Here is a 14,559-nt window from a genome sequence, read left to right on the forward strand (position 1 = left end):
GTGAAAGGGGGACCTTTTGAGACACACAGCTGCTCACCACAGCTCCAGGCAGCTCCCTTGGAGAACCCGGCACTCAGTGGGAGTCACAAGGAGGGACCATCTTGAGGTGGCTCTCTCTCCTTCCACGGCCCACCTGGCTTCCCTGCAGAGCGGGTGCCGTGGCCGGCATGGCCAGCCCTGGACTCACCCGTGTGCCGCTTGCAGTGCTTGAGCATGTTGACCTTCTGCGCGAACCTGCGGTGGCACTCCTTGCACTCGTACTCCTTGATGCCCTTGTGCAGCTTCATGTGGTGGCGCAGCGCGTGCTTAGTCTTCATGCCTTCAAGGACAGAGTGGGTCAGAGGTGGCCACACCCCCATGCAGCCCACCCAGGCCCATGCTGAGACCCTGGGGCAGGCACAGGCAGCGGCCCACGCAGTACTAGTGAGGACCTGGGCCAGCCCCTGAGGATCCCGGTCCACCAGTGGTGAGACCTGGGAAGTGACTGTGCCAGAGGCCAGGAGAGACTGACTGTGACATCAGGTGCACTCACCCCTGCCAGGGTCTGGCTCAGCCCCAACCACACATGAGCAAAACGGGGCGTGCGTAAACTTCCCAGCGTGCCCATGGCAACCCAGCAGGAGAATTAGGTGAGAGATACATTAATAAAAGTATGACCTTGACAATATGAGTGGTAATTAGGGTTCGGACACTAGATGGCTTCGGTAGTGGCTTTCAATCTACCTCTGATTTAAAAAGCTAATCTTAAGAAGGTGAAATATTCCAAAGCCTCAGTTGTGCAGCCAGTGGAGAAAGGGATGGCCCTGGCACAGAGGCTGAGCCAGAGGACATAGGGCGCTGGGAGAGGCAGCACTTTACAGGGCCCTCTGCAGGGGGCACGAGCATGGGCGGCTTGGCACCCCCACCCGGGAGGCTCACACGCACCAGGGCACAGGCAGACCCAGCCCAGAGGCAGCCTCCCCACCACCGAGGAGGAACCTGCACTGGGCAGCCTGCACTCCCAGGCCACCGTGTTCCCTCCACATTTGAGGAAGAACTACTGAGCCTGAAAACAGCTCGGATGGTCGTAAGCTGGTGAAAGTTTCTCATCCCATTCCACCCCGACCAGATGCAGCGGTGACCGCCCACCACCTCCTGTGAGAATTCTAAAGGCTGGGCCAGCAGGGGGAGCAAACGCCGGAGATGAAGCCTCGCCGCAGGCACACAGCACAGGGCTCCCGCCGCGTGGGGACTGCTCCCGCAGCCCTGTTACCAACGACCCAAGGGAGATTTCACCTGAAAACGTTACTTTTAATCTTTTTGATTAAAAAAAAAAAAAAAGAGTGCTGGTCATTGTCGACATGCGAGACCCAGCACCTCCCTCTTCCTGCTCCTAAAATGAACATATTCCAAATTCCCAAACCAATACACAGTCAGAGAAAAGCCAGAAAATAAATAAGAAGGAAAGGGACGGCAACGCTCATCTGCATGTTCCAACCTCCCCGCCACCAGCGTTCGTGACTGTCATGTCCCTCCTTCCATTTAACAAAGAAAACCTGCGATCAGTTTCAAAATAAACACAAGCGCCACACAGAGGGCATTTTAAGCTCGCTCTCATTCAACACATTACCATGGGGAAAACTGATGTTTTTTAAAATACTTAACATTTCCGAGCCTGAACAGGGCATGCATGCCTTTTTCATAGCTGTCAACACCTAGTGTCACATTCCCACTGGCCACGCTGAGTTCTTGTGGATCGTTCTTGAGTATTTCAGAGCCCATGACGTGATTGCTGTGTGTGATGTTTTCCTCCACACACACAGAAAACCTGTGGGCTGGGCCCTGCCCCTGCCTGCCGGCGACAGACCGTCATGACTTCCAACAGCCTCGCACTTGGTCCCCGACACTGGCTAAGTCCCTGGTCAGGGCTAGAACTTCGGGGAAAAAAATGTAAAGTAATAACATGCAGCACTGTTCCCTGCCAAGACTGCAGTCATGAATGACTATTAAAAAAACAACTAGAAACTTCATGAAGAAAGGCTCTGGTTATATGAATCCACATGATGGAACCGTGTCAAGGGTTTGAAAATTAAAATCAGGCAATATTTACATGTTCTGACGTAAAAAAAATCTCCAAGATGCATTTCCAAGTAAAAAAAGAACAGCAAAGTGTGCAAAACAAATGAGCACAGAAACAGCACGTGCTCGTCTGTACTAGCAACTGTGACAGCAAGACGGCGATGCCGAAATCTGGTGGTAGGTGAAATAAATGTGGTAACCAACGGATTAATGCCAGAATTTTAACTATTCAGAATTCATTTTAAAAATCCATGCGACTAAGTAATTAACACATTTCAAACACTAAATGTCTACGACATCGTGAAATGTGGCTTTATTCCGCACCCCTCACCTCCCAGGGTACCTGGTGGCATGTGGGGACCTGTGGGGGACCGAGGTGTGGCTCCTCTTTGCCTGCCTAAGAGGGCCAGCCCTGTATAAGTCCCACCTCTGGCCCTCCAGTCTCGACGGGCCCACCAGACTGTCTTAAAAATTTGACGTCTTGGGGGCGTTGGGGAGGAAAGGGGAGCTGGGGGCAGGTGGTGAAAAGGGCAGGGAGCTTAAGGCAGATGGGGATGGAGAGGAAGCCAGTGTATTCCAGTGAGGCAGGCAGACACTGCTACTGACAGTGGGTCTGCGAGGAGCAGCCGGGGTCTGAGGGGAGAGTAACAACGCCATCTTCAGACCTGCTTGTCTTGTTTAAAAAGTAAGTCTTGGTGAAGTGAATGCACTTTTTCATTAAAACCACCCACGTCCCTGCATGAAGTTACCCTGGAGGAGGGACAAAGGCCTGTGCTGGCCTCTGAGTCGAGGAACTGAGGGCCAGGAAGGAGGGGAAGGAAAGACCCCTCTTCTGCAGGCAGCTCCTTCAGGCTTTGACACGCAGTGTCATTCTGCGGGTGCCCACAGGGCTCGTCCGGGGAGTGGAGTTAATGCAGCTTCTGTGCCTTCACGCTGGTCACGGTGACAGCCCAAGACAAGACCTGCTGCTCCAAAACTTTTAGGAAGTTGTTTTTTTTAAAAAACAGGAATGGGCTAAAATTATGGCATGTACTGGAATTATCTTTTTCTTTTGCTTCCTAATTGAGACATTTTATCACTAGGCTTGTTATTAACGAATGTTCTGTGGTTACAATGAAGAGTCCTTGGCAGTGGTGAATTCCTCTCACCCCCCTGCCGATCCTGGTCTGCGGGTGAACACGCTGAGGGTTCTGCGTCACTGTCGGAGCCCACGGTGGCTCTGAGAATCGTTCCAACAATCAGATCCTGCACGATCTTCCAACTTTGAAGGTGATTTGCTTCTGCCTTTACGTTTATCACACCTTTCCGCTTTCCGGATACTTGCTTTCTCTCTTAGATTCCTGATCTAAATCCTACCTCCAGTCTTTTCCTTTTAAGTAAATGACTGAAGCCTCTGGGTTTCCAGAGCCACACCCTGGTGATGCCACCTGCACTGTGGTCAGTGCGATGTGCCAGTTCTGGCTCACATCCCCTCCCTGCACCCTGCGGCCAGGCAGCCTGGCTGAGCCTGGCCTGTGGCCCCGGCGCCTGCACCTACCTTTCCCACACTCGGCGCACAGGTACTCGCGGACATTGTCGTGCACACGCATGTGCTCCTTCAGCATGTCCTTCCTGGCGAAGGACTTCCCACACTGCTCACAGGCGTGGCTCTTCACACCTGAGAACACAGGCATCCACAGCTCAGAGCCGACCCTACCTGCCTGCGGTGCCCACAAAAAGGACACACCGAGAAGAGGGGCTTGGCCTGCCCTGCAGCTGGAAGCACAGTAACAGGGGCAGGGTCACCTCTTCAGCAGCACCTGCAGAGCCCTGGCTAGAGTAGGTCCCCAAGGACCTGGAGGGGTGAGGGGGCTGGAGATGCCAGGCTATGAGTGGCAGGGCTGACAAGCACGCAAAAAGCTGGAGAAACAGCAGAAAGCACAGGGGAGGCAGGTGCGACAGCTGTGTGTGGAGTACTGGGAGACCCCCAGTGTCCATCCCTGCCGGCCCCCTCCCACCAGGGCCGGGCCCCCGCACCCTGACAGTCACATACCTGTGTGGATGAGCTTGTGGCGCTCTAGGTTCCCTATGCTGTTGAAGATGCGCCCACAGATCTCGCAGGGGTGGATGTACCTGAAACCAGAGATGAGCTCAGAACAGCTGCACAGCCTCAGGCTCTGCGGCAGCCACGGCCCCTTCCCCAGCACTTCCCCGGCACCTTCCCCGGCACCTTCCCCAGCACTTCCCCGGCACCTTCCCCGGCACCTTCCCCGGCACCTTCCCCAGCACTTCCCCGGCACCTTCCCCGGCACCTTCCCCAGCCCTTCCCCGGCACCTTCCCCAGCACTTCCCCGGCACCTTCCCCGGCACCTTCCCCGGCACCTTCCCCGGCACCTTCCCCAGCACTTCCCCGGCACCTTCCCCGGCACCTTCCCCAGCACTTCCCCGGCACCTTCCCCGGCACCTTCCCCAGCCCTTCCCGGCACCTTCCCCAGCACTTCCCCGGCACCTTCCCCAGCACTTCCCCGGCACCTTCCCCGGCACCTTCCCCAGCACTTCCCCGGCACCTTCCCCAGCACTTCCCCGGCACCTTCCCCGGCACCTTCCCCAGCACTTCCCCGGCACCTTCCCCAGCACCTTCCCGGCACCTTCCCCAGCACCCCATATGCAAACATGAGGCAACGAGGTGCCACAGGGATGATCAAAGAAGCAAACGTCGGAGCCTCTGCCACAGGCTGGATCGCGACCCCCCAGTTCCTACACTGAACTCTCAACCCCAACCCTTCAGTGTGTGACTGCATTTGGAGATGGGGTGTTTGCAGAGGTGACGACATGGGAACGAGGTCATCAGGGGGGTCCCTGACCAAGCTGACTGGTGTCCTCATAAGAAGATGAGACCAGAGCAGAGACACGCACAGAGGGAAGGCCCTGTGAGGACACAGGGAGAAGACGGCATGGCGATGCCCTGCCGTGCCGTGACCAGAGGTCCCGCCGCCACAGCTGGAGAAGGTAAGTGTCTGTGGAGGCTGGCCGGCTGTGCTGCTTCTTAGCACCCGTGGAGGGGACTGCTGAGTCACTTACTCAGCAGCCAGCCTGGATTATGGGCTGTAAGTCACATGAGGCCTGGCATTAATGAAGCCTAATTGTTGCAGGAAAAAGCATTTCGGGTCATTCTGTGGGCAGGCCAGGAACCCGCTATTTTCCTGTAACATGGCCAGCTGGTGCCAGGAGACTGTGCGGAAGCACAGGATAAACCCCAGCTCGGCTGCCCCCAGCCCTGGCCTGGGACCCAGAGGACTTCACTTGCTCGGAGCTACAAATGGCTTGTTAAAGCCTGCATCTCTTTGCAAGGAAGCACGCCCCTCCCTCCTGGCACAACCCGGAGCCCCCCGACCACGCCTCACTTCTGCACATTGGGGTCCGGCAGGTTCTCACGGTGGATGACCATGTGGGCGTGGTAGGTGGCCTTCAGCGCGAAGCGGCGGTTGCAGATGCTGCAGCCATGGCCCTTCTCCTTGTGCACCTCCATGATGTGCTTCAGGTACTCCTTTCCCCGGCCGAAGGTGAGCTGCACGCAGGCAGAGAGGCCCCTGCTGTCATCCGCAGGAGGTCCCTGGTCCTCTTAGCTAATCGTCCACAAACCAGGGCACCCGACACTCCCCACGAGCCCATGACTCATGCCAGAGCAGAAGGGACTCTCAGAGGCTTAATGGGGACCTTTTACAAAGCCATAAGGCCTCGTGCTCAAAACTCAGGGCCAGGTTCTCCTGAGAAACCAGCCACCCTTCTTTTTGGTGAGCCCTGTCCATGCACAGGGGAGCCCTTGTGAGGGGTTCAGGCCTGAGCAGGGAAGAGGATGGGGAGGGGAGAGGGAGAGCCTGCAGCCTTCTAGGAGGCCGATCCCCACACTGGCCAGACACTTCACGTGTGTTCCTGAACCCAGTCACAAGGGGAGTTCCTGGAGAGCGCCAGTGAGACCCACATAGACCATCCCTGAGGTGACACAGGCTGGCCTTCCTGGACACGTGATGGATGGGCACCCAGCCTGCACTAGGACCACTGGCCCGAGCCTTTGCGGAGGGAGGGCTGCTTCCGAGGTGCATGAAGGCGCCTGCTGCATGGGGCCCGCAGCCCTGCAACTGCCAACTTCCTTTCCAGACCACCCAGGCACCGTGAGGCAGACCCGCCATACCTGGCACCGCTTGCAGCTGTACTTGTGAGGCTCCGAGTCTGCGCTCTCGTCCGAATTGTCGTCGTTTTCTTCAGAGGAGATCCCGATCTTGCCGATAAACTCCTCCCTCTGGTGGTCATCCATCAGCGCGATGTCCTGGAAAACAGCCACCACTTCTGGTTTCTAGCAGCGCAGCAGACGCGTCCCTCAGTTTATCTCCAGCACAGGGATGAGCGAGCATTTCCCCAGATGCAGAAGAAAATGCCTCTCTGATGCTCATGACGCCCTAACGAGCCACACGTGTGCCCCAGCCCATCCCCGCTCATCCCGCGGGCTCCCCACCAAAACGCCAAAGCCGCTCACTCTCCACACCACCCGTGGCTTCCTCTCACGTGCCCAGAAGATCCCAATCTGTGTCCAGGGCCAGGCACTGCCGGAGCACCCCTGAGTGGGTGGGTGGTGCCTCTCACCTGTTTCCCCGGGGCCTCCCATACCACCTGTCTGTTCTTCAGTTCTTCTTGATCAGCGTGTCCCCCACCCTTCATCACGCCCACAGCCTCCCTGCTCCCAGAGCTTCCACTCCGCTCCTCCCTTTCCTCAAAGGCGGGCAGGGATGCGAATTCCAGGACCAGGCTGGGAGGCAGCCACAGCAGGGGAGCTGTACCTCAAGCCTGGCAGCTGGGCCGGAGGAGGTGAGGCCGACAGTCACAGAATTCATTTGGAGAGCTGAAATGTGGCCAACTTGCCAACTATTTGAGGACACTGCTGTGGTCTGAATACTGCCACCCTCCCAAATTCCCACGTGGAACCCTAACCCACCAGGAAACGGTATCAGGAAGCAGGGCCTCCAGGAGGTCGTTAGGTCACGAGGCCGGAGCCCTCAAGAATGGGATTTGGGGCTGGGCGCGGTGGCTCACGCCTGTAATCCCAGCACTTTGGGAGGCCGAGGCGGGTGGATCACCTGAGGTCGGGAGTTCAAGGCCAGCTTGACCCACATGATGAAACCTTGCCTCGAATAAAAATGCACAAATTAGCTAGGTATGATGGCGGGTGACTGTAATCCCAGCTACTCTGGAGGCTGAGGTGGGAGGATCACTTGAACCCAGGAGGTGGAGGATGCAGTAAGCCGAGATCTCGCCATTGCACTCCAGCCTGGGTGACAGAGCAAGACTGTCTTAAAAAAAAAAGAAGGGGATTTGGGCCCTTATAGAAGAGACCCCCAGCCCTTGCACCACGTGAGGACACAGCAAGAAGGCGCCATCTAGGAACCAGGAAGTGAGCCTCGCCAGACACCAAGTCTACCGCGGCCTGGACATCCAGCCTGCAGAACTGTGAGCTGCACGTGTCTGCCCATGAGCTGCCCCGTCTGCAAAACTCTGCTATGGAAGCCTGAGCTGACTGAGGGTCACTGGCCGGGGCCTGCCATGAGCGTGGCTGGGTGAGGGCAGCATGTGATCGACACCTTGAAGTGGACGTGGATGTGGTCCCTGAGCACGTCCACGCGGAAGAACTTGCGCCCGCAGATCTCACACGTGTACTTCTTGTCGCCGTGGGTGAGCAGGTGCTTGTTCATGTTGCTCCGGCAGGAGAACACCTGTGGGCAGAGGAGCCGCAGGGTGAGGGCCGTGGCCTGGGGATGGGAAGGGGCCTCTCTATCAGGCTCCCCCAGGGAAACCACAGCCCGGCCCAGAAACACAGCACTGTGCTCAGGCCTTGCGCTTCAACAGTTCCTCAGCGTGCGACAGATACAAATAGTCACTGATGCCAGAGTGAGCGCTACTGGCTCAACTGTGTAAACAGGTGCTTATGTTACAATAGAAAATGGGCCATTTGCTAGTCTTTGTTATAAATGAGAGCTCAGCTCCATTTTTTTTTTAGCTCATTTAAATACTTCCCTAGGATGGACTACCAAGGAACCAGTAAATCACAGAAATATCTGCAATCTTCTCAAAGTAGGTACCAAAGAAGGTCCCTCCTTGGCTTTGATACTGTGTTTCATGCACATTCACAATGTCCCTGATTTCCCGGTATTTCCAGCCTAGCATGACAGGTGTGGAGGTGCACTCATTCAACCAATATCCATCCCAGGGCGTCACCTCTGTGACCAGAGCTGAGGTTGGTGCTGGGAATACCGTGGTCCAGATGTGGCTCCACTGGCACAGGGCAGTGGACAAGGCTGGCGGCTGAGACCACCGCTAGGGCCCTAGGAACCCCAGCGCCCCACAGAGCTCTGCAGGTCTCTATCTGGATTACCATTCCCACAGGCCAAGTAACCCAGGGTGTGACCTAGAGCTCGCCCGATGCCCACATTCTCAAGAAGAGAACGTAAGAGATGAATGAAAGGGAATGAGTGATTCACTGGGGACAAGATGCTGGCGTCTCCCTGCGACAGCTCTTTCCAAGATGTGCAGGTGATCCAGGGGCCAACAGCGCTGTGCCTCATCCCAGGATGCTAGGTGGGCAATCAACAGGTGGGAAGGTTAGCAGGCTTCGGGAGAGGACAGAATCTGCAGGTGTCATGGTCTTTGCAGGGCAGGCTGGGCTGAAGACGAGAAGTTACTAAAAACGGCAGAGAATTCAGCCACTCCAACTACAGGCTCCTTCACTGCCTGAACTTGCCCCAGCAGGTAGTCAATAAACACTGCATAGAATAAACACGTGTTTGGACATCAGGCACGGAGCCGGGCGGCTTCACACATGTGATACCTCAACAGCATGGAAGCCGCTTGGGGCCAGGAACCCCCAAGGGCCAGAGGTCAGTGGGGAGAAAGACCAGGGACACAGGACCAAGGGCACAGGCTTCACCCATCTCTGCCCTGTGCATAGCCGGCCCAGCTCGCAAAGGTGCTCTAAGTCACCTGCTCCACCCCAGGCCTACCCTTTGGCCCCCAAACCCGCAGCCCACCGTCCTGGACCCCCAACCACACCACCCTGCTCTGTCATTTGCTCAGGCTCTCTCTGTGTTTTGAAAAGAATCAGGAAGTTTCATATAAAAACGGGTATCTCAGTTTTCTCTTTAAAAGGCCAAATGCTCCGGTGACGCTGCCTGCTGAGAGGACACCGAGGACAGTCACAGCTGGCCTCCTGTGGGGCCTGTGCTCCCAGCTGCTGAAGCGCCTGGATGGGCATCGCTCTGGGGCTCACAGGAACTGTGTGTGACCGGGACACCCTCCTCTCAGCAGCTCCCAAAGCCACCTCAGCGACGTGCCGGAGTGGCTGGGCCCAGAGCCCGCTTGGGAGCTGCTGAGAACCCTTACTCTGCAGCATGAGCTTTGCATCCTGTGAAGGGCAGTTCATAGGCCTCCGGGGACAGATGACATCTTATAGTCACCTGAGTGAAAGCTGAGTCTAACGAAGAAGGGAGGACACCTCCAAGGTTCTCATGTACAGAACACAGGGCCATGGCAGCCTGAGGGCCGTGGCTACCACAGCACGGACCTGGGCTCTCCCGGGAGGGGCAGCGTGTTTTCTGGATGTTTAGGATCCAGCATCTCTGCCATGCAGCCAGGTGCCTGAATCCTGAGCCGGTGCCAGGACATCCCACACCGTGTGGCCCTGGGATGGATGTGCCCCCACGGATGACACCACACTTTTCTCGCTCGGGCTGCACCAGAATCCACTGAGTGTGCCTGGGAGCACCTGCCACGGGGTCGGCCATGCTCTAACTTACAGAATGCCACCTGTCCACTGCACAGGGGAGACCAGCGCTGACAGGCAAAACAAAGCCACTGGGTCCCCCTGCAGACGCCCCAGTGCTGACCACAAGGTCACTCTCAACGATGCTACACAGGAGAGAGGGAGCCAGGGAGCAGCTTAGGTGGAAAATCAGCACAGAGGAACAACACTTCTTTCTCAGCCCACTCACTGGAAACCCATCTCAAGTGCCAAAGAGATCCAAACGACAAGTGTGTAAAATGGTAGACACCAGTTTAAGACAACCTGGGCACCCATCTACCCCCCAGATCTTCCCTGCAATGCTCCGTAAGTACAGCTCATAGAGTCTTCACTGAAGAAAACGATGTGCTTTCCATCCAGCTTCCGAGGTGGACCCCGAGCGTTACCTTGCCACACACTGGGCACCCGGAGGGCTCCTTCTTGTAGCGGACCAGGTTCTCCCCGCCGGCCTCCAGGTCCTCTCGCTTCACCCGTCGCACGCCTGAAATTCCCAACCCCACCAGCGAGACAGTGAGTACACACAGAACACGGGAAGGGCCATCAGATTCCAATTCAGCCGGCGTCCTTCCCAGTGCATGGGGGGCCGGGCTGCCGATGGGGGGGACACAAGTGTGGCGCTCTGTCACATCACTTGCACACCGTGTGGCATCAGCACTGACCACCATTCCTGAAGCCACGCCAGGGAAGGAAGGGAGATGCCACAATGCACGTGGGATCTGCAGACACGGTTCTCGCATCTGAAACATTTGGAAATACAAGGGTGTCGAGCGCTACAGTGTCTTAAGTAGCAGAGCTACGATGAGCTCCATAGAAGAGGGCGTTTCTACTCCTCTAAAGGCTCAAAGCCAAGTCACGATTCTTACAGATGGTGAAATAGGCAGGCATGTTGTATCTAAAGATACTAATGTTGATCTCTTGCAAATTAAATCAATCAGATCAACATCAGGCTGGTAATAAAATCTTTATGGTTTTGAGGCATATTGTTCCAAACTGGGATCAAGGCAGACTTTTAAACGTTTATGCAAAACAGGTAAGTTTGGACCGACAGAGAGAAGCCCACTTCTCAGGATCTTTCTACACTGCTGACTCACTCTGGGGGCGTTCCTGCCCAGCCAGGTGTAAGTGCAGAGCCGGACTTAAAAATGCTCAGCGAGCTGGACATGGAACAAATGAACCGTTTCCCAAAGGCTCCCGGCACTATGGACACCGGGGTCTGAGGCACGGCTTAGACTAAGCTCTGCTATGAGGACATCCATAAAACAGTCACAAACACTTGAGTTTACTCCCACACAAGATGACCTGAGTTATGTCAGACTGTAAAATGCAACCCAGCTACACCTCGTCCCTGGAAGAAGCTGACTTCTGGCAGCCTCCACAGCGTGGCATTTATGAGGCTTGCTATGTGCAGGGTGCTATGCAAGAAGCTTCCAGAGACGGAGCTGGTCCAACCATCACAGCAACCCTAGGGGGTCAGGTCTGATGACTGTCTCCCCTGCACAGGTGAGGAAACTGAGGCACAGAAGCTTGCTAAAGGCTACCTAGTCACTAAGTGGACTCCAGGTCTGATTCAAGAGGCCCTGAGTATGCCACCGTAGGAACCACAAAGACACATGTTTGGGTCTTTATGAATCAACATGAGGAAAAGCGTCAAGTAAAAAAGGAACGTGCTGAAATGTACACAGGATGCAATTCCAGCCTTGCTTTTACAGAACAAAGGCACGTGTGTGTGCCTGTTTGTATGGACACGGCTATGCTTCATTTTTTATGCTTACACATATTTTTTGAGATAGGGTCTTGCTCTAGAGTGCAGTGGTGCAAGCACAGCTCACTGCAGCCTCGACCCCCCCAGGGTCAAGAGATCCTCCTGTCTCAGCTTCCCAAGTAGCTGGGACCACAGGCATGTGCCACCACACCCAGCTAATCTTTTGCAGAAGCAGAGCCTCACTATGTTGCCTGGGCTGGTCTTGAACTGCTGGCCTCAAGTGATCCTCCAGCCTCTGCCTCTCCAAGTGCTGGGATTCCCAGCATGAGCCACCACACCCAGGGGAGTTACACTTTACACAGGACTCTGCTGTCTCACATCTTCTTTTCAACAATAGTGTGCTTCATTTGTAATTATAAAATATTTCTTTCCAAATTTTTATGAAAAGGTGTTTGAGGGCTGCTGCTCTTAGTTGCTCTTGTACTGGTTTTTCCCACTTTCTGTCATACTGAATATCTAGAATCTCTGAAAAAATACTCCTAATGACAGTAAAACACTCGACCCTATGAATAGTCCAGTTTTCTTAACTCTCCCCCAGTGTGGAACACTGGGGTATTTCCAGTGTTTCTCCTTGCGCATAGCAGGTCTGACACCTGTGTCTCAGCTCCTGGCTCTCCTGAGCCAGGTTCCCAGAAGAGGATCACCCCATCTGATGGGAGGCGTTTCCAGGCACAGGAGCAGGCGGTGCCAGGCTGCTCCCCAAAGGCCTTGCTGACCGCTCCGCGCCGCCCTGCCCCACCCCGCCCTGCAGGAGCCGCCTCTCCCGTTCCCTGCAGCAGGTGCAGGCGGCGCTCACCTTCCAGGTGCCGGCGCTGGTGGTCTAGCATGACGTCCTTGCGGTAGAACATCTTGCTGCAGACCTCACAGGCAAACTTCTTGTCACCGTGCTTCTTCTTGTGCTTGGAGAGGTTGCTGTTGGTGGAGAAGAATCTGAAACACATCTCACACTGGAACGTCTTGTCATCTGTCCAGAGAGCAAACAAACACAACGATTTTAAGGAAAATAACATCTCACGCAGGCACGCACATGTGGCCTGAACAACGTCAACAAAGCGCAGGTGACGGGCATGACAGTCACGGGGACGCGTGGCCCGGAAGAAAACAGCACCTGCAGGTCACACGCTGTCTACCCCAGGGACACACGACACAGAGACGGGAACCTCAGTGTCTGAAAAGCAGACACGGAGCTCACCTTTCATCACCAAGCAACGCCTCCACCTCCCTCCCAGGCCACCCTGTCCCACAGCGCCTGGGGACAGGGACTCCACTCCTATCAGGAAACCCACCCAGTCCAAAGCTTCCACTGGGCCTGCACCCGCCATCCAGCATGACCAACTCACAGACAGAATGACCTGCCTGCCAATCACCCGACCAACATGGCCGCCCCTGCCCCCAGGATCCCTGGGGTTGGCCACTCCCAAACTCCTTCCCCGTGGGCATCCATGTGCCCATAGCCCCCACGTTCACCCAGATCCTCTTCAGTACAAACACAATCACACACCACACAAATACAAACACACTCAACACACCACACACACCCATGCCCCACACAAATACACAAACACCACATACACACACCACACACACAACAAATACACACTCACTGAACACATCTAAACACAACATGCCCCTTCACACACACCACAAATACACACTCAACACACCACACACACACCCATACCCTACACAAATACACAATCACACACCACATACACACCACACACACATGCCCCACACAAATACACATCTAAACACGCATGCCCCACACACAATCACACATCACAAATACAAACACACTCAACACACCACACACACATGCCCCACAAAAATACACATACACACACCACACACAAATACACACTCACTGAACACATCTAAACACCCATGCCCTCCCACACACCACAAATACAAACACACTCAACACACCACACACACACACCCATGTCCCACACAAATACACACTCAACACATCTAAACACATATACATGCCACCCACACACAATCACACATCACAAATACAAACACAACACACCACACACACATGCCCCACACAAATACACAATCACACACATCACACACATGCTCCAAATATACACACACACCACATACACACTCCACACAAATACACACACAATATCACATCTAAACACACATACGTGCCCCACACAATCACACATCACACAAATACACATTCAAAATACATCACACACAAACATACTCCACACAAATACACAACACACACCAAACACACAAATACATACACACTCACACACCACAAACACAAACATCCCACACAAACATAACACACTACCTGAATACACACCCAACACACATCACAAACATGCACATGCTCCACACAAATACACAATCACACAACATCCAAATACACATTCAACACAAACCACATGCACACTCAACACACCACAAATACACAATCACACAACATACAAATACACATTCAACACAAACCACATGCACACTCAACACACCACACACAAATACACAATCACACAACATACAAATACACATTCAACACAAACCACATGCACACAACACACCACACACACAAGCCCACACAAATACAGAATTACACCACATACACATTCAATGCATCACACACATATAATCATGCACAACACAAATATACTCAACATACACCACACACACCCCACATACACATTCAACACACACCACATTCACTATCACACACCACACAAATACACACTCAATACACACCACATACGAATACACATTTAACACATACCACACATACACCCCAAATACATACATACCACACATATACACTCAACACACCACACACACAAGCCCCAAATGCACAATTACACCACATACACAGTCAACATACCCCACACATAATCACACCACACAAATACACTCATACACCACACACACA

At 54.4% G+C, this 14,559-nt stretch overlaps 1 protein-coding gene across 1 annotated transcript in view; it reads right to left on the reverse strand.

The window, feature by feature from the left end:
* PRDM15 (PR/SET domain 15) overlaps nucleotides 1–14,559 on the reverse strand; it is an 84,728-nt gene that overhangs the window by 12,885 nt on the left and 57,284 nt on the right. The window contains 8 exon segments of the mRNA XM_035282801.3: nucleotides 188–319; nucleotides 3,596–3,715; nucleotides 4,091–4,170; nucleotides 5,442–5,605; nucleotides 6,230–6,364; nucleotides 7,671–7,802; nucleotides 10,270–10,364; nucleotides 12,442–12,609. Coding sequence (XP_035138692.2) covers nucleotides 188–319; nucleotides 3,596–3,715; nucleotides 4,091–4,170; nucleotides 5,442–5,605; nucleotides 6,230–6,364; nucleotides 7,671–7,802; nucleotides 10,270–10,364; nucleotides 12,442–12,609 — 1,026 coding nt within the window.

This window comes from Callithrix jacchus, chromosome 21, assembly GCF_049354715.1.
Source record: "Callithrix jacchus isolate 240 chromosome 21, calJac240_pri, whole genome shotgun sequence".
NCBI lineage: Eukaryota > Metazoa > Chordata > Mammalia > Primates > Cebidae > Callithrix > Callithrix jacchus.